General features: G+C 39.8%; 1 protein-coding gene across 4 annotated transcripts in view; it reads left to right on the top strand.

Moving 5' to 3' along the window:
- The window catches only part of GALNT11 (polypeptide N-acetylgalactosaminyltransferase 11), a 46,352-nt gene that overhangs the window by 17,480 nt on the left and 8,057 nt on the right, over positions 1–20,815 (top strand). For all 4 annotated transcript variants that reach the window (XM_005527750.3, XM_014256716.2, XM_014256719.2 and 1 more), the window contains 8 exons: positions 2,336–2,459; positions 3,822–3,988; positions 8,319–8,444; positions 9,713–9,962; positions 12,238–12,355; positions 13,981–14,133; positions 16,324–16,542; positions 19,693–19,797. In XM_005527750.3, the coding sequence (XP_005527807.1) occupies positions 2,336–2,459; positions 3,822–3,988; positions 8,319–8,444; positions 9,713–9,962; positions 12,238–12,355; positions 13,981–14,133; positions 16,324–16,542; positions 19,693–19,797 (1,262 nt within the window). The remainder of the gene's footprint in view (positions 1–2,335; positions 2,460–3,821; positions 3,989–8,318; positions 8,445–9,712; positions 9,963–12,237; positions 12,356–13,980; positions 14,134–16,323; positions 16,543–19,692; positions 19,798–20,815) is intronic.

Raw genomic sequence — 20,815 nt, 5'->3', positions numbered from 1 at the left:
TGACTGCAAGCCCCTTCTTTTCCAAGGGCTTCTGTTTGCTGTTTGATCTGAAATCTTTCATGTCTTTTGCATGCATTTGATACTGTTCTTCATGAGAGGGTTTTAAAAATATTAGCACTTCATGAATATATTCATAAGATCAGAAAAATGTAGCTAGTGGTTGGGTAAGGATGGACTGTAGAATGAGACATTTGGGATGTGATTTAAGCTCATACTTGGTATGAAGAAAATATTTTAAGGTGACCACAGTACGTTGTGCCACCGATTATGCCAGAATAATGGAGCTGGGTGTCTGAACTGACCAGCTGGAGACGTTCCTTTGGGAATGGATGTGGTTCATTAGAAGTCTGACTGACCCCTTTAGGCTGCTAGGGCTGGGGGAGTGACATTGCCCCTGTAAACAGACCTCATTCCTACCCCTACAGCACAGCTCATCCACAGTGGGAGCACTCATCCATGAGCAGCACAGCCAGTCACAAGACACTGTGTGGCTGTGTCCCATTTGTCTCTCAGGTATCACTACTCGGCACTTCCCACTTGGTCCTGCACAAATGTCAGGGCATTTACTCTTGAGCTGTTTGATAATGCAACTGCATTGCCATTGCTGAACTCAAGACTGATAGCCACAGGGTGGTAAATGTAAAAGGTGGGAATATGGGTGCATGGAATTCCCTCCAGAATGTCACCTGGTACCTGTAGGTAGGCTTTGTCATTGAGACACAGCTGTGCCCTGAAGGCCCAGATTGATTACTTGTTTTAAAGCTTTTTTCCTTTTCAAACTTTTTAAATTACTTCTCTTTTGTGTTTAACCCAACTCATTTTCTCCAGGCTTGAGCTCAGCTGGCATTTGCATAGCTGGTGAAAACTGGAGAACATGAGGTGTGGAGACAGGCTGAGAGGATTGAGTTTATTCTGCCTCCGAGAGAAGGCTGAGGGGTGAGATTTTATTGCTGTCAGCAGCAGCTGAATAGGAGGCTGTAGGGAAGGTGGAAGTAGACTCCTTCCAGAGTGCATGGGATTATGCTAAGAAATTGGAAAGAGGGCATTTCAGTTAAGGAAGAAGAAAGACACATTCAGTGTGATGGTGGTCAAGTGCTTGAATGGGGAAATAAGAGGTTGTAGAATTTCCATCTTTGGAGATATTGAAGGCTTTCAAAACTTAACTGCGCTGGTTCTGAGCAACCTTTTCTAGCTGGACCTGCTTTTGGGAAGGAGATTAGACCAGGTGTGTCCCTTTCAATCTGAATTTGTCTATGAATGTATGAAACATATTTTTCTGGAAGCATGTGAATGAGGAACCCTCTTGTTAACTATTTTCTTCAGATTTTGAGTGATATGGAGATATGGGCAGGGTGGAAGGAAATAACTTACATGATCTTTGCTTACTTCTTGTACTGAAATTTCAGTGAAATTGCCTGTGTAGCTTGATAGTAACTGAAGAGGTGACAGGCATCTCATTTTGTGCAGCCAGCTGAATAGAGACAACAAAAAATAATCACTCTGTACCTGAGTTGTTGCAGAAGTGGCTGGAGGCACAGGTGGTAGCAGACACCAGCTGTCTCTCCCTCATGGAGTTGTGTGAAGTGCCACAATGTTTTGGTTCTGTTCCCATGGGTGAGTGCGTGGCTCAGTGAGAGCAGCCCATGGCACTGAGTCAAGGCGGGCAGGATGGCATTGAAAATTTCATCTTGGCTTATAGCAGTTGGCATTTCCTAATACCAACAGTTACTTCTGCCATGCTTTTAGTAACAGTTGCCACTTCTGCTAAAATAATCAACTAACAGCAGCTCTGCTGGTGTTTTACTTGCTGTCAAATCCAAGGTGAGATAAACAAAAGGTTACAGTTCTTGCATAGTTATTTTTGTTACCACAGACTTCAGAACTGTATGAAATAGGAGCTGCTATTGTGAGGATTTTTCTACCATTCTAAATGTATTTCCTCTCTCAAAAATCCCGTTACAGACCCATCACCTGTAGGGATAGATGCTGATTCATTGTGTGCCAAAGTCTGTCCTCTGTTGCTTGTTTAATGTTGGTTTTAGGTGGTGCTGAGAATTAGAGGCCATATGAGTGAAGGGGGGCAATAAACACAGTGGAGCCAGCAGTCTTTGGAGAAGGATTTGATTTTATTACAGCTGCAAGGGCTACTCGTAAGTGCTGTCTATTTGTTAGAGGGAGCAGAAATAGTTGCACAAATAGACACTTTGCAAAACCAGAGGGATTTTTAAGAGCATAATGAATTTTAGAAGAGGTTAAAGCATATGTTTCAATCCTTGATTTCTTTCAAACAATGTTTTTGAGCCTGTTAGCTGATCTTGGCATGTTTCTTTTGCAGGAATGATTTTTAACGAAGAAGATCAGGAAGTGAGAGACTTGGGCTATCAGAAGCATGCTTTCAATATGCTTATCAGCAATCGACTGGGATACCACAGGGAGGTACCTGATACAAGAGATGCAAAGTAGGTGCTGATTTGTGGCAAGAACATGCTATAGTTTCATGTGCTCAATGGCTTGTTATACCTGATGTAGTATTTAATAATTTTGGTATAACATTTCTATGATACACTGTTCGATCCTCATGTGTTGCTGGAGGCAGGTTTTTCAGCTGTTTAATAGGAGTGCTTGAGGTTAGGATTTCTATTCCTTGGTCTTTTCTGTCTTTTTTGACTGAATATTATTTCTGGAGATGTAATTTTTTATTTTTTTTTTGTCAGCTGCTAAAGGTATGTGATAGGTTGTGCACTGCTCTGAGTATTTTCTATTAAAGAACATACATTTTTCTATAATCTACATGGTGCATATAGGGGGGAACAGCTCACCTCTGTAACAATAATAAAAACGCCCAACACTGAAAAATAAATAAACTTGCATCCATTTTTCTAGTGGTTTTTCTGGTGTAGGTGAATGTAATTAATTGTACTTGCTGATTGTTTTTCCTGGAATTGAGCTCGTTCTAAGTAAATGAAAGCTTTTCTAATATACTCCTGGGTTTTCATTTATAATTTCTTATTCTTATTGGATCCCCCTGTGCCTGGCATCTTCATATGGTGTTAATCTGTGATACTCGGCCCTATTAGAAGTAAGGATGAGCTTTGAAAATAAGAAAAATTAATGATCTTTTGCTTTAAGTGGGATTCATCTTGCAGATTAAGATGCTTAGATAACTGCTTTTTAGTCAGTTGTCTCTGCTTTTACCATAATTAGCAGAGATCCAGTCAGTGTAGTTAATGAAGCATGCAGAGCTCTTCAGCTTACAAAACACACTTGACAGCCTTAGGGTGAGCTGAATACTATTTAGACTGCACTGACAGCAGTGACTAGACTTAAGTATCTTAATCTGCCCTCTGAATCCCAAGGTTGGTTGTGTAAATAGGTATTTAGCACCAGTGGAGTTTTTCTGGGATATCCAACCTTGTCTCCAGCAGCTGGCCAATAGAACTGTGGTATTTTTGTGAGTCTCATGTCATATTTGAACTGTCTGAGCTACCTGAGGGTACTAGACTGTGTTTTGACAGCTGAAATAAGCCCTCACTATCTTCTGCTCTCTGTCTTGAGGATCTCTGGTTCTTGTTCTCACCTCAGTCTATGATATCCTCTGTTTTCTAATAAGCAACAGTGTTAACTATGAGTCTGTATTATGTGGAAAGTAACGTACTATGCTTAGCCCTCCTATAGCTGTTACATGTCTGGGCTCATTATGTTCACGTTAGAGGTTCCTCCTACACATTTAATGCTTGTTTGTTATTTATGAAGTTCCAGCAGTGACCTAGCTCTATGGAAGCCCCTCTGTAAATAGTGACAAAGACTGTTCCTGTTTGCAGATGCAGAGAGAAGTCCTACCCTGCAGATCTGCCCTCTGCCAGTGTGGTGATTTGCTTCTACAACGAGGCACTCTCTGCCCTGCTCCGCACAGTGCACAGTGTCCTGGACCGCACCCCCGCCCACCTCCTGCATGAAATCATTCTGGTGGATGACAACAGTGAATTGGGTGAGAGACTCTTTCAGGAATATTGCACTTCTGGGCAATTTCCTGTGCTTTATTGACTGGTCAAAATAAATTGTGGAAGTTCATGAAATTTGCATTTCATGATGCAAAACCAGTTTGTACTGCAGCCCATCACCAGAGTGCCAGCCAGTAGAGATGTGTGGTGTCCTGAGATGCCCAAGATGACATCCTCTTTGCTACTGGTGCTATTTTACTGATGAGCTTTGTATCATACAGAATTTAACATTCAAAATTAGATTTTGAAGCTAATAATCATAGAATCAAAGAATGTTAGAATGCTGGGAGGAACCTTAAATATCATCTAGTCCAAACTCCTTCCATGGGCAGGGATACTTCCCACTAAACAAGATTGCTCAAGACCCTACTCAACCTGGCCTTCAATGCTTCCAGGGATGGGTGATCCACAGCTTCCCTGGGCAGCCTGTTTCAGTGTCTGACAGTAAAGAATTTCTTCTTAATATCTATCCTTAATTCTCCCTCTTTCAATTTGTGCTCATTACACCTTATCCTGTCACTACAGTTCCTGGTGAGTCCCTCTCCAGCTTCCCTGTAGGGTTCCTTCAGATACAGGAAGGTTGCATTGAGGTCTCCACACAACCTTCTCTTCTCCAGGCTGAACCAGCCCCAGTTTTCCTCTGCCTTTCCAGGGGAGGTGCTCCACTCTTATCTCACCTCTTGCACACACTGATGAGTGGGGGTCATGAAGCAGTTGTTTATAGTTTGGGTTTTCTTAACAGTTCCTTGCTTGGGCTGCTCAGGTGCACAGAGCAGATGACAGAGAGGCCGCTACTCGCTGTGAATGCATCTGAAAGGAGCACTCAGACACTCCCGGCTGCAGTCTTGCCGATGGGTTGCTGTGGCACGATGGGAGCAGTGCCGTGTTTTGTACTTGCTCCGCATTTCGGGCCGGCAGCGTGCTGGGGCTGGGGCTCACCGTGGCTGGGTGGGCACTGCGTGGCTCTCGAACATCCTCTTGTGGCCACGCTGGGAGCAGCTGTCCTGGCTCTGGGAGCAGCCTCTGCTCCAGCAGGCATGGAGGGGCCCTGGAGGGGTAGATCCTGCAGAGCTGCTTTGCTCCTGGTGAAGGATTGCTACTTTTTCTCTCGATTGACAGACAAGGCAAAGACAGACACGCGATTCAAGCATAGCACTCCAAAAGCCTTTCATTTTGGACCTTCAAAAGCCAAATACCTGTTGAGGAATGTGTTAGCATAGCAGTTCTTGTCAGCAGGACTACTGTGCAAGTTCCCTGCTCGCCTCTTTACAAGTCCACTTCTTGCATTTTAAAAATGATTTTTAGATTGTATTTTTATTTATTATATATAATTATAGCTCCCTTGATCTCATTGTTTGGTTTCTGGTTTAAGGTTCACTTGCTCTAAGAGACTGATTAGACATATCTGCTGTAGAATGGCATTCTCTTGTTATGCTGGAAGTTGATTTCTCTGAGGTCAGATCAAATGTCGAGATACAAGAGAGAACAAAGATCAAACACTGTTCCTTGCTGATGAGAATGTGTAATATTTAAAGCTTGTTTTGTTTTGTGTTTTGGGAGCATATGCCTTGCTATAAAGTGTCTTGTGCAATTTGTTTTGTATTCAGAGCTTGCCTCACTTCAAAACTCGGTCTTCTGAATGTGAGGATGCATTTGATTGATGCCTGTGTTGAGGCAGTAATACCATCACTCTTCTGGTCTGTTAAATTGAAGCAATTAGTGAATTTGAGCCAAATTAAGTTCAAAACATTCAAGTAGCTAATAAAGTCTTTCTGACTTTAAATGAACTTGTTCTGAAGCCAAAGGCAGGAGGAGGTATTGTTTACATAGAATGACTGCTCTTGATGCTAATGATCCTATGTTTTTGCTTCTGCTTAATTTTAATGGATGGATTCTTACAGCAGAGGAAAGGTGGGGACTGGGGATGGTTTTGGAACTGAGGAAATGGATAAAAGGTTTGGCTGTGCTGTGGATATCATGAGCTCAGGCAGATTGCTTGATCTTTATGAACCTTTGTTTTGTTTTTTAATTAAAGATTAGTTTTCTTTCCATTGCCTTTTTTCTGAAGTGCTGTTCTAGATTAGATTCTCTCTAGCTTTTCACCTGCAAATATGAGAGCAGTGCTACACATCAGTGCTGTTGTGCAAACCTTGGGCTTTTGCACCTAGTTGTGCCTCAAAAAGTGTCTTAGACTCAATCATCAACAGTTCTACTAGCTAAGTAGGTGTTGCCATGGCTCAGCCAAGCCCAGTGTTGTAGTTTTTTTCCCTTCCCTGAAAGGCAGGATTTCTTTTTCTGGTATAAGCTCTTTCTCCCTGATTTGGCCTTAACCTGTTATGGAAAAGCCTGAGGATTTGTTTTGAAGGAGGTTACTGGAGGCATTCTTCTGTGTAGAAGAAGAGATTGCATAACAGAAAAGGAGCCAATTTTATGCAACTCAGTACTTTAGAACAGTTTAAAATAATAACACTCCAGACTCCCATCCTAGGGCCCATTTTGCCTTTGTTCCGCAGACATGGAAGAAGGCAATGCCTAAAGTAGTTTTTGAAGACTGGCTAAAAGGAAGAAATATTCTCTTTGGAGCAAAATTTCTTAGGCTGGATTGAAGCAATTTTTTGGGTTATATCAAAAGTAATCAGTGTTCCCATCATCAGTGGACATGAAGGTGACACACAAAAACCCATCAACAGCAAAAATCCCAAAGTGTGTCTGAGACAAACCTGCCTGTTAAGAATGATCTGTGATATGGGCCCAGTTGCCAGCAGAATGCCATTTTGTGTGGGTCAAAACTCTACTGGGCCTTACATTCTGCTGCTCAAGGTGATGTGGTAGACCTGGTTTAGCTCCTGGTGTGGATGTGACATATTTTCCTTTTTTTTTTCCCTATTCTTTTCAGAGGTTTGCAGATATGAAACTCTATTGATTTGCCTCATCTGCTGTAAGAGTTGAATTTGATAACTGAGCTTTTCTGCATTGTTCTGGTCCATTGTTTCTGTAGGTGTACACTGTTCTTCTCTTGCTATAATGAATCAGGTGAAGAATGATTCAAACACTATTTTTAGGTTTGCAAATATACCTTGATTGTTTAGGTATCTCATTTGGAGCACTTTAGAGATGATTTAATCAATTTTCTAGAAGATTTTCTCTGACATCTTCCCTATTGTGTCTGGCATATGATGTCATTATTCCAGAACAGGGGAGAGAATTCCAAATGACCCAAATGAGAATGACCCAAATGAGTTCTGTCTGTATCTCCCCAGAGAATTTCCTTTGTCCTAGAATATTCACTAGCATCATACTTGTTGTGTGTTACCTTCTCACTTCTGATCCACCATGTTTCCTTGCAGTGCAAAGGCTTAACATTTGGAATTTCATCTGGGAATCTCAAGCCTGAAAGTTCTTATTCCTTCTTAACATTACAGCTCTGACTTCCACATATATGCCATTGGCATTTAATCTTGTTCACAGCAACTTTAATGTTTTAGCTGACATTCGTCAGAATGTTTATTTTGGCATATCCTCTGATGAAAGTCTGTCTGCCTCTCTATACCAGGGTCCTCTATGAAGTCTCAGTTTGTTTTTTGTTTTTCTTTTCCATTTTATATTCCTCTTTATTTCTCCATAAGCTTATTAACTTATGCTTTTTCATTACTTCAGTCTTTATGTGTCCATCTTCTTTTCAGTAGTTCTGCTTTAATGTTAGAAACCACTGACCTTGGGTGAAAGAAGTATTGTTACTCTTAAAATTGCCATTGATGTTAGCTAAGTTACAGTAGTGCCCATAGACTCCAGTGAACTCTACACTCCTTCAAAAGCACAGGCTTGCCAGGAGAATCTTTGATCCTTTGAGTTTTAGAAAAGCAACCAGCTGTGAGTGAGTTGTACTTGGTATCTGTTGTTCTGTCAGTTAAGCAGGCACAGATAATATAAGGTGTCTTCCTGCTTCCTCTGAAAGGTGTCAGCATTTGTTTTCATGTATGGAACATTGTAATTTATATCATTTGCCTGCATGAAATGTTTATTGTTGCATCTGTTGCAAATGCCAGTCACCATGAGAAGAATTTGGAAATGTGTTTCTTTGAACAGATTTTTTTTTAAGTCTAGTAGTTCCAGGTAAGTAATGTACTAAAGGCATCAGAGAGGAAGTGTAGGATGTGGGAGGACTGTCCATATCATACTCTTGGTTTGAAGCTGTGCAGTGTAAAAGTAACATTTTGATTAAGATTTTGGCCATTTTTGAGTTCAATTTCTTGAGATTTTAAACAGAGCTTTCAGAATTTCTGTCCTGTTGTTGAACTTGTGTTTTGCTTTTTTCAGCTGACTTGAAAAAAGACTTGAGTGATTATGTTAAAACTCAGCTTCCCAAAACCACAAAACTGGTAAGAAATGAGAAGAGGGAAGGCTTGATCAGAGGAAGGATGATTGGAGCCTCTCATGCCACAGGTACACTTGCTTTTTTCTCTTTTCCTTGCATACTTTGATGATAAATTGATTGGGTGACTTCTCTTTTTGTAGTGCAGCTTTTCAGGTGTTGGATTTTTGACCTGTGGTTACTTTAGTCCCCGGAAGGGGCTCTGCATGTCATGTCACACTCTAAGCTATACAACTTAGAATTATCCCAAGTATTTCTTCCTCTGCACTGTCTGAAATGATCATTTGGAAAGTCTGGAAATTTGGATCCAAATTAGAGTGTTTTTTAAACCTGGAGACACTTTGAGTGTCCCAGCTGTTGATTCTTCTGGAGACATTTGCTTTCAATAAAATGAGGTACTTTTTTAGAGTGGGTAAGTGAAATTGTGAAACAAAACCAGTATTGTGCTCTAAAAAAGTACCTCACTTTATTGAAAGTTGCGAACACAAGTTATCATCATCCCAAATCTTCCCTTGCACTGTATCTCAAACAATGTCTGCAGTGTTAGTGAAACAATGTAGAATTTTTCCTATTCTTGCCCTGAAAGAATGTTGTCTCAGCAGCATCTCCATGTGGTCAATATACTGTAGTTGCAGCATATTTTTTGCATGTTTTATATGCAAACTTTTGCTCTAAAATGAAATCTGCTCCCTTTTAAGGTACACTCATTTGGTTTTTAATGCTCAAATCTAATAGCAATATTTTTTTGTGTAAGCTTTTCTGTTGCAGTGAGTGTTAATTGGGAAAACCAATATTTGGTGCTTTATAAACAGCCTTTACCAGAATGTGCTTTCAGTTAAATTCTCTGGCATCTGAGAAAGTGTGTGCTCCTTTCTTAAATAATTTGAGTGGCAGGTTAGTCTCTTTATTAGTTTTTACCCATTAGCATTGTAATGGTATAATCCAGAGAGAAGAGTGTGCTTGCATTTTCCAAGCTGTGCTAAAATTAATTTCAATTATTGCAATTTTAAGTAATTTTTTTTTTCTTCTGAACTGCAGGAGTTCCATCTCCATGCCCAGTCAAATATTGTCTGTGGGGTGACTTGTTATATTTGCACGCTTCAAAGTTGATTTCTTTAAAGCTGTTTACTATCTCTTCCATGTTATTCTAGTGTTACATAAATTTTATGTTGTGTCATAAAGATGCTGGTGCCTTTTTAGACCAAATGATCAGGAAGACATGTCATAGATCAAACTGTTCTTACTGACTGTGGCAGGTAATCTCCATGTAAAATGCCAAGTATTGCTTTGTCTAATGCACGTGTGTTTGCACTGAATTGCATGTTTGTGTGCTCTGCAGGGAAGGTGCTGGTGTTCCTGGACAGTCACTGTGAGGTGAATGAGATGTGGCTGCAGCCTCTGCTGACTCCCATCAGGGAGGATCGAAGGACTGTGGTGTGCCCCGTGATCGACATCATCAGCGCTGACACCCTCACCTACAGCTCCTCCCCCGTCGTGCGCGGGGGCTTTAACTGGGGCCTGCACTTCAAATGGGATCTCGTTCCTTTGGCAGAGCTGGAAGGACCCGAGGGTGCCACTGCTCCAATCAAGTAAGGTTCCTCCTCTATGGTGAGAAGCTCTGTGTAATACAGGGATGATCAGAAGCGGTAGGGAGTGTTCTCTGGCTGTGCAGGTTCAGGAACAGGTCCCTAACCTGTCAAATATCCAAGTTGTTTATTGCACTTAGAAACAGGGAACAGTAACCAAAACGATGTCACTTTAATTTCTTGCATTTAATCATGAATTAGATATAGGTTTTATTAGGTCAAGAAAGCACACTTCTAGAAAATGCTTATACAATAGCAGCTTTTGCTGAAGACCAAATTCTGCGGGAGCTTATGGTAGTTTGTATTAAATCTGACCAATAATTCCACTTTTGAGCTATGCATTGATGTTTGTTTCCATTCTGTTGATGTTCTTGGCTTAATAATTTGGATACTGCCTTTGTTCTAGGAGTAGCCACCATATCCCACTAATATGAAGTATATAATTTCTGTGATGAAATGCTAAAGAATTACTAGATTGGGAAAATCTGTTTATGTGATAGGAATTAGTTTTTGCAGTCTTTTGAGAGCTGTTTTGAAACAAAAGTCTTGGTAAAGCTCAACACTGGGCCTTGAAAGTTACCTTCCTTATCTTTTAACCATTGATGGCTATGTGACCCATACAGAACTGGTAATATCTGGCTCTAGTGGACGTGTAGCTGATGTAAAATGGTGTCAGCAGGCACCTTCTATTAGAAGCAGACATGTATGGTTCAACACAAGAACAGAACTGTCCCAAGTGAATCCCTGCATGAAAAGAACCAGAGCTGCTACAGCAAAGGCAAGAAGCTTTTTCTAGGCACTGTGCTTTTTCTAGCTGCAGGTATCAATCTCAGTACAGAATTCAGCTTTCTCAGGTGGAGGAACTTTCCCTTTTTCACAAACTGACTCCTTGTGGATAAGATTTGTCAAGTGAGTCAGAAATTGGGTGTGTTTTCATTTCGATCTTGTTCTCTTTTCTTGGACTATAAATGAAGAGCATTTCTGCTGCCACAAACAGTTCCAGCACAAGGTTCTCTGCTGTCATCAGACAGCTCTGCAGTTGGCCTTCCCATGTCTCCCCATCCCGTGATTTTGTCTGAAAAGCCAGGAAAATTATTAAATTATTTAACAGTTTGACTGGCTTGTTTGGAGAGTGTCACTGTGACAGTTTCTGAACCTGGAAGAAAAGGACAGACTGAAAAAATATGAGTGGGGAATCAGCATTGAGTGTTAAAATCCTTATTCTGTTAAAAGCTATTCTCACATTTAATTTGGTCAGTGGCTGAAGGTTAGCTGTTGCTGTGTTCAACACTGTTATTGCATTCCTTCAACTGACTTTTATGAAAAATTCCTATGCTAAAAAGACAGGGAACTTTATAGTTAAAGCAAGTGTAATAATCTGAAAAGATAAGCTTTTCTGAGTATGAAAGTGATTTTTCCTACCTAAAGGTCTCTGCCTCCTTTGCAAAAGAAGCCGAGATTGCTGTTGAGCCTTGAAAATGAGTTTCCATCCAACAGAAAGTATTGCATTTTAGAGACTTTCCACAATGAAATATTTTGGTGTTGGAGTCAAAGGGAAAATTGAGAGCAACCTTTCAATCCAGTTTTTTAAGGTGACAGAAACTGTAGTAGAAATTTGTGTGAGAACAAGCAATGAAATATTGATCTAGGCTTGGTTTCATCACAAGGTTTTTTTGCAAGAATGGGAAAAAGAGCTTTTCCAGCCCATTGGATGTTTCAACTGTCATGTTGTGTTTTTATGTAGTGTTTTTACTGTTATATTCTTGTAGGTCATCTACGTATTCCAGTGTTGTGATACAGTAGGAATTCAATGTAGAGACTGAACAGTGCGGATCATGTGCTGATTTTTACAGAATAGAACACATTCTAGTAACATACAGGCGAGGTGGAAAACGGGCAAATGCCAGAGGGACCATCTGTATAAATACACAAACTGTAAATAACTTTCCAGTAAACTGATAATTGAGTCAGTGATGAAACAAAGCTGCCTCTGGCTTTCATTGTTTCTCTTTCTCTGTCTTATTCCTTTTCCTCAAGTTTACCAGGTAAAAAAATATGATTTATAGGTATTGGAAGAATAGAAGATCACAAATATCACTTTCAGATTTTGAAAATGGTTTGAGACTAGAACACATGTCTAAGTGACCAAAGAATTTAAATTGTATTATGTCAGCTTATAAATTTGGACTTTGGGACCAGCTGACTCAGCAAAAATTACTGTGTGGGGTTTTTTTCTCTCTCTAAAAGAAAATGAACTTCTTTCCATGTACCTTTGCAGGTCACCCACCATGGCTGGAGGGCTGTTTGCCATGGACCGCGAGTACTTCAATGAGCTTGGGCAGTACGACAGTGGCATGGACATCTGGGGAGGAGAAAACCTGGAAATATCTTTTCGGGTAATCAGAGAATTTACAGCTCTGTAGTTGAATGTTTGTGGCTTTTTCTTGGTTTGGTGTTGGAGCATTTCATAGTAACTGTAAAGAAGCATAGGAAAAGAAGAATTATGCAAGTTTTTGAAATTAGTTTATGAGCAATGTCTAATGAATTTCACAAATTGATTAGAAATGTGTCGTTCACAGCAATATTGCTAAGATGTAAGTTTAGTACATTTCCTTGGACAGTTCAGCCTTCTTTTTTAGGACCTGGAAATGTAAAGTTTTCTGGTACTAAATTTAGAGTCATGTAGAGGAGTCATCTTGGTTGGAAAAATAATGAGAAAATCATATTCAGAAGATCTGAAAATGATGCTGCAATGTATATATGCATATTGTATATATGCTATATGCTTCCTGTATTTTCTTTCATCTTCCCTGTCACTCCACTGAAAGAAAAACAACTTACTGTACTTAATGTTGTGCTTATCTCTACTTTTGTAAAGGGCATTCAGCAACAGGTTTGACAAGAGTCTGCCTGAAAATGATATGCTACCATGACGGATATGAAAAGGGGATTAAAAGGTGAAGTTAGCATAAAAACAAACCAGACAAACCTAAAACCAGACATACAAAGACTTTAGAGAATCTGTCAATTAGAGAAATCAAGATTAGAGTTCAAAAATAAGAACAGGAATTTCATACATTTGAGTCACTTCAAAGGAGTGTATACTGAATAAATAAAATCTTTCAATTTTCAGTATAAATGTAATCATTAGGTATCTGAGTAGAAGTGTGTGGAGTATAAGGAGATTTTTGTTGTAATCTTGTAATACACAGTTTCAGTAAAAAGGGCTTTGAAAAACTGGAGCATACTCGAGAATTTTGAGCTTCTGGAAGTCCCCATCTCTCTGGGGGAGGGTTGGAAAGAAGCCAAGTCTTTATCCTGTCAAGAAGAAATTATAAAAGTGACTTGATTAGAAACTGCTAATGTGGGAAGATTTTCTGGGACTGGAGAACATATTATTCCAGCAAAGGGGCAATGCTGGTAATTTGCTGGAAGATGAAGTTAAAAAATAAATTTAAAAAAAAGAAATGGAAATAGAGTGTGAATAAAAGGTGTCACAGATGTCACTCCTAAATGTTCCTGAATGGGAGCAGTGCTTTTGAGTTCCCCTGTCTTAACAGAAACAAACAGCTCTGTCCAAGTAAGTTTCCATACTTAGTTCTCCAGGCTCCAGTAATGATGAAGACTGGTCTTCCTTATCTGTCACAAAATTGTGGACAATTTTAATGCAGTTAAATGAATTTAGGTAACTTAATCTGCAGGATGAGTCCTAGCCCTTATATCTCAATCTTTTCTGATAGTTCGTTAGAGCAAAATATTTTAGAAAATTTTCTGTTTGTCCCTTGAAAGCCATGATGTGTTTTGTGGAAAGTGTGGTCATATGAGAAAAATAATCATTTGTAACATGGAGATCTAAAAACTTAGTTTGTCAGAAAACATGACATGAAGGCCAACATTACTGACATCTAATACTGCATAATGTATGACCCTACCAAGGTATCCCTTGAAGAAGGAGAGAAGTTAGTGAGCAATTTGAACAATAAGTGAGCGATTTGAACATGTTCTATTTTTTGATGGACAGATCTGGATGTGTGGTGGCAGACTTGTGATCATTCCCTGCTCCAGAGTGGGACACATTTTCCGTAAGAGGCGTCCCTATGGCTCACCTGGGGGACAGGACACTATGGCTCATAACTCACTGAGGCTGGCACATGTGTGGATGGATGAATACAAGGTAAGAGACAGTTCTGGGTCATGAAATGAAGTAATTAAATGGTTATTAACTGGCTTGTTTGTCAAAGAGCTGTATCACAGTGGGATCTGTTATGCCTCTGATGGGGTTTTCCTTCTGTAGTCTGATCTTTTAATGTTAGTTCTGATAGGAATTCCTAAATTCTGTAGAATTATCATTTGGCTTTTGAGTGCTCAAGTCTCCTCCTTGTTCCTTTACTGCCTGCAGGAGATTGAGTTTTATGTCTTTTTAGTGAAGTAAAAGCTGATGGATGAGCTTTTGAAAGCTCTGCACTGCTTTGTGTCCAAATCAGTGTTATGTGGCAGCCATGTACTGTGCCTTCAGGTAGTTTCCATGTCGGTGAGATGGGGATTTTTTTTTTTTTTGGTGGCTTGTTTGTTTTCTGTTTTAGTTAGCAATCTGCTTCTTAGTCTGTCTTGTTAGGGAAGAGCAATCAGGATTAACTTCTGGATTCAAGGGCAAGTGTATTACTTCCTTGTCTTCAGATCTTGATACTGATGCTTTTAAACATAGATCAGGTGTGTTTCTCAGCCCTTCATCTCTGAGATACTTAATGACATTTTGCCCTCTGAGATCACAGGATTTGCTGTGTGCTCAGCTCCTGTGGTCCCTATAATTTGTATACGAGATATATCCTATTAATTTTATTTTCTTTAGAGGTTTATTATTCATTCCCCATCCTTTACCTTGATCTTCAGTTCAAGCAACCTATTAGAGGCCATTAATTTATATTTCTGTTCTCCATCTCTGTAATGCTTTGGTAGATTTGATCTATCACTTTCCCTTTTACCAATGTCTGGGCACAGTTATTTTGTGATTAATGACAGCTTTCTCTGAAGCTTGGACTTAATTCTTTGTTATAATTTCCAGCTGAACTGCTTTATCCAGCAAGCACTTGAACTGCTGCTTCTAGCAGTCTCTTATCACAGATTTGTGTCCAGAACTTCTTCAGCTGTTCCAACAGTCCAGTGTAGATGAAATACACACTTCCTCTGCTGGGTAGTTATTTTAACTACTGGGTAATCATAATAGCAGTGACACATCAAGCACATCCAAATGCTCAAAGATCTTGATGAGGAGAGATGTGTGACTTGTCCAGAGGTGATGCTGTCTGTCATCTGAATATCAGATAGCAGGAAATAATTGGAAACTGTAAGAACCACATCATGGTAGGTGGATTCCAGATGCCTCCTAGAGATGAATCCAGCAAAATACCATAGTTCAGTGCCCTGAAAACTGAATTCTAAATGGTACCTAATAAATTAATGTGCAAATACGGTGCCATTTCTCTGTGTTCTGTAAATCTGTCTGGAATTAAATGCTGAAAGGGGATTTTTTTTCTTGTATAAGCAATAGTATTCGTGTACATTTGTACATTCATGAGTTCCTGTTTGTCCCCGTTGTCTCTGCATTGGAGTCAAACAGCACATGAAATTGGGTTGGAATCGTAATCTGTCTTCACCTAACCTGTAAGATTCTGAGTATCATCATAAAATAGAATGTGAAAATAACATTGCAGGAGCCTTTTTGGAGATGACACAGATGAATGGAAAGAACTGGACATCCCAGAAAGCCCAGGTGGCAGTTCTGATTATTCACTTGAATAAGGTGTGGTCCCACTGAACTTCATGATATTAGTCCCATTTATGAGTCTATTCTGGAATGATTTTACCCTGATCATTTGTAAAGTTGGAAGGCTGGAAACTGCAAGACAAAACATACGAATCCCACAGCAATGAAAACAATCCATTGAAAAATCAAAATAGTTTCAAGAAACCTTTGTCAGATGAGGCTGCTGATGATACATGCAACTCTTTTTCACTTACTGATTTTAGGATGCCTGTGTTGCCAATGGAATAAAGTCGGGGCTGATTTGTTTCTTCTTCAGGTTGGCATCTAAAAAGATCAGCAAATTTGTACTTGAGAATTGTCTTCATCAAAAAAAAAAACCCCTATAGATAGAAAGATTAGCTCAGAGTTAGGCAAGATTAAATTTTGCTTCCTGTGACAGTCCAAGCATTGCAATTTTCTACTTCCAGTTTCAAACTTCCTGGTTGAAAGCACTAGCAAAATGAAGTGAAGTTTTGGGAGTTCTGGAAACAGGAAAAAATTTGGAATCAGTAATCTGAAATTCTTCTCTCCTTTTCCCCAACCTGTTTCTCTTAAATACAGGAGCAGTATTTTGCTTTGAGACCTGAGCTGAGGATGAGGAGCTATGGAAATATCACCGACCGTGTAGAACTGAGGAAGAGATTGAACTGCAAGTCATTTAAGTGGTATTTAGATAACATCTATCCTGAGATGCAAATATCTGGGCCCAATGCCAAAGCTCCACAGCCAGTTTTTATTAATAGAGCGCAGAAACGACCAAAAATAATCCAGCGTGGAAGGGTAAGAGATACTTAAATATATAGAATTCCGGTTTTGTTGATTACTATGAGACTTTTTTCTTAAAAAATTTGCTCAAATACAACAAAAATAGTCTGTTTCCATAAGTTTTGTAACAAGCTGTCTTGAAAGTAACAGGATTTTTTGTTGAATCAGTTCCAGTCTGATCTATATTTCAGGTCATCCTTAGATTAGATACTGTTCTGTGAGATTTCTTACCTATAAGTTCTGAGTTAGGAAGTTTTGCTGTCTTTAGAATGTATTTTCATAGCTGTTGGTTTTGAAGATGGATTTGGATAGAGAGAACTTTGGCCTCAAATATTCACGCTCTGTTGGCTTATGATAACAGTACAGTGTAATTAGCTTCCAAATTCGTTGCTTTTACTGGGTAATTTTCTGCAAAGGTGAACATTTGCATCTGAGGCCGATGATGGCTTTTCTAATCTTGGCTGTTAGCTAATGAACAAAAAATGAGTTTTTTCTCCTCTCTTTTTTTCTTCAAAGTAGCAGTTGAGAGAAATTTTTATGTGTATTCATTAAGGAAATCATGATTAAATTCATGCCTTAGCTCTGACACCTTTGCTTATGGGTTTGTATGCAGGCAGAGTCACCAGACATTTGCATCTGCTCTTTCCAGGGTCAAATTCACTTGGTGGGTGCTTTTCATGCTTCCCAAAAATAATGGATAGTTTCAAACCCAAGATAACTTTCTCAATGTCTTCTCTGTGGAAGAGAATACTCTAGAATAAACTGCTTCCTGTGCTCACAGATTATGGTTAGCAGGTTCCCTTTTAGCTCAATAGTTGGAAGCATTTAGCAGTGGTGTCCCCACAGGGACACAGGCTGCAGTAGCTGCTGACAATTGCTGGTTCTGCAAGAAGTGAGTCAGGAGGACCTGTGTTCATACAGGACCTGTTGACACCATTAGGTCTTTTGCTTGGAAGCAGCTGTCTGGAAATCCTCAATTTGTGCAGTATTTTTATAGCAATATCCCAGCCAAGCTGTGAAGTTAGTTATGTGGTTTACCTGAATAAAACTGATACAATGGACTGGTTCCCCTAGTTGTTGGATGCTGTTACTACCCTAGTCAGACCTTTCTTCTCCTTTTAAAAATTTAATAGCTTTCTCCTTTCATTCAGACAGAAATTTAACTGTGGAATTGTTGATGTTGGAGAGAGCTATTTGAGGGATCTGAATATCTCAGCAACACTTAAGGTTAAATCTTCTCAGCAGTTATTTACCATGGTTTAATTTTGAGAAAAACTTTGTAAACTCCTTAAGAAATGGGGAAAAGAAGCAGAAAAATGCAGTTCCTTTGCTTGGCTCTCTGGGGTTCAAGAATTATACCCAGCATTGTATGAGAGAGTCAGCTTTGGCTCTGATGGTGGTATAAACTATTTCCAGATGCCTGCAAGGAACAGAATGATCAGCCAATGTCACCACTGCGTGCCAGACTCTTTAGGATTTGGGAGGAATCGCTCCAGATCTCAGTTTATTCTCAAAACCTAATTGGGCCACAGATAAGTGGTGGTTTGACAGCTGGGAAGAAATGTAATGATCACAAATGGTTGCAGCTGTTACCAGTGTTATCCAATGCTGGCCATCATGGCCAATAAAAAAAAAAGGACAAAAATCATACAAAACTCATGTACTGTATGGTTTAAAAGCCTTATGTTGAGTGAGAAATGATAAAAGTGACATCTGTGCTAGATCTGGTGTGTGAGGAAACGTTACTTAGAATGTTACTTAGAATTTGTTACATGTGTGGGGAACAGGAGAAACATAGTGCACACCAGGTGATTGTTGATGTGCCTTAGGACAGCTATTTCCAGAAATGGTGTTTAGTGAAAAATATTATTTGGTATTTGTGCTAATTGTTGCTATCATGTGACTGAGCAGGTTTTTTCCTTTTATTACTGGAAGTATATTTTGGTTTCTAAAAATTTGTAGAGTCAATAACAATGCCAAGACAGCTATGGATGTCTTCATAATAAAGTTCAGCTGGCTAGTTAATCAGCTTGGCCTGGAGTTCAGGACAGTAAATTCTTTTTTCCTCTACATCCAGCTCCAGACTGGAAATAAGTATTTTTAATGTGGGTGTCAGATCTGAGGCCCTGCCATCTCTCAGCTCACAATGTGCAGGCAGTGTTTGCTGCCTGAAGAGCCTGATCCCCAGCACGTAAGGGGAAGAAAAAGCTGAAAAGAAGTCAGAAGGAAAAAAAAAGAAAGCCAGAATTAGAGGTGTTTTGTCTCCCTGAGTACCTCTGTATACATCAAGTACTCTGGATACATCAAGATCTTAATGATTTTTTGATTCTTGAAATAGCACAACCTAAACTTTGTACAGCAGAAAATGTCTTGGATGTCTCTTAGGGTGGGCATCATTGTTCAAATCAGGAGAGATTGCCAGCTTGCTGAGAGCCTCCTTGTTTGCTTTGATGGTAGGTGCCCACAGTTCTGCATCACAGGACATGCTTCTGACCTGAATTCAGTCCTCTGGTACACCATTCCCCTAAATTAGACTAGGTAGGGCATTAGAGCAAAAATAGTATTTGGATATTTGTAAAATGTTCTCTTCCTCCCTGGTCCATCAGTAAAATACCATAGCTGATAACTATGGCTTTTCAGTTACGTAAATGCTCTTGAAAATCAATTTGCAAACAACGTAAATCTCTGAAGTTGTTTTTATTTCAGTAATTCCTTCTCCTTTCTCAAGGAGGTGGTCCTGTTCCACGAAGAGAAGCTGTAGGAGGATGCTTGTATTTAAGCTCAACTGTAGTAAAATGCAGTTTTTATAGTACAGTCAATACTCCTGAGCAGAATTTGTGGGGCCTCAGACTGCCATGGAGAGTGAAGAGGGCAAATAACCTTAACAGAGTAGAGCCAGCATGTGCTGAGCCAGGGTGTGTGTACTTCACTTGTACCAGAGAGAAATCTTGATGTAATTAAAAAACAAATTGAGACTGTTCATTGCAGTTTTTTCTCCAAATTATCTGAAAAACAGAATTGTATTTTAAAAGGGAAGATTTTTTTAATTACTGAGAGTGTTGGCTGAGTTTTTTTTGAGCACACTAGGGATGTAGAGCTTTGAGCACACTTTTGAGGTCTAGCGCTGTTTTTGACTCTGACTATCAAACTGTTTTCCTTTCATAGCTTTATCACCTCCAAACCAACAAATGCCTGGTTGCCCAGGGCCACCCAAGTCAGAAAGGAGGCCTGGTGGTGGTTCGGGAATGTGACTACAATGATCAGAACCAGGTATGAGATTCCCAGTTATATTGAACAGTAATTCATGTCTTCAAAATGACCAATATGTTTTCCTACTGGCAAAGTGCCCTGGTGTGACATCTCATCAGCAGACAGGCTGCTCCCAGAGGGTCATTCAAACCACAGGGCTGGCCAAGGACACCGTGGAGCTCCTACTAATGCTGAGTGTTGGGTATTGTAATCAGCTGTCTTTATGGCATGAATCTCTGTATTTGGCTGAAGGCTGCCCTAAAGTGGCTCCTGATGGCTTCATAATCCACTGATTGGCACTTAAGAATTTGTAGCAGCTCTTTCAGCTGTTCCTCATACTGGAATTTAAAGCAGCCCTTTCCTGCCCTGCTGGTGTTTATGTACTGTACAACCAGTCCTCTGCTGCTGAAGTGGCTGCAGTTTGGGATAAATGAATGATTTGTTGTTAAAGAAAAGGAATTCAGAAGATTCTTTGGCTACGGGTGAATTGCTGATCTGGAGATGAATTAGGGTTAGTTTTAGTTTTACTACATGAAGCCTTTGCTGTTTCACTTCTTTCAGTTGACAGAAATTCAGGACTTGGATAAAAAGTCTCCAGGATAGAGAGATCTTCAGCTAATGCCATAAAGGGTTACATAGCTAAGAACTACACTTGAAAACATTATGATTTAGGAGCCCATGGGACTCAATTCTAAAAGCTAGGTTGGATCTAAAGAGAAAAGTAAAGACACAGAATAAATGGAGCATGGGATGTAAAGCAGCATAGCTTTAGTAAAGGTGGATTGTGCTGGACTGCTCTATGACATGGGCAACAATTTTCAGGTTATGGAAACTGCAGCAGTGGAAGCAGAGTGATTAGTGATAGTCCCAACAAAATGCTGTGTGCTTTGTCACCTAATGGTACTTTCTGCCTCCTACTTGTGGCCTCACCAGCTGAGTGTGACAGAGGAAGACAGAGGGGTGTTTGCAGTTCTCTGGATAAGTGTGGCTGGCTCTTGACATGTGGCCTTCAGGTCCAATTGTCAGACAGAAGCAAGTA

Source organism: Pseudopodoces humilis, chromosome 1 (genome assembly GCF_049639895.1).
Source record: "Pseudopodoces humilis isolate 2021_Gansu_Grassland_sample_001 chromosome 1, ASM4963989v1, whole genome shotgun sequence".
NCBI lineage: Eukaryota > Metazoa > Chordata > Aves > Passeriformes > Paridae > Pseudopodoces > Pseudopodoces humilis.
This window is presented reverse-complemented; position numbering and strand designations above follow the sequence as displayed.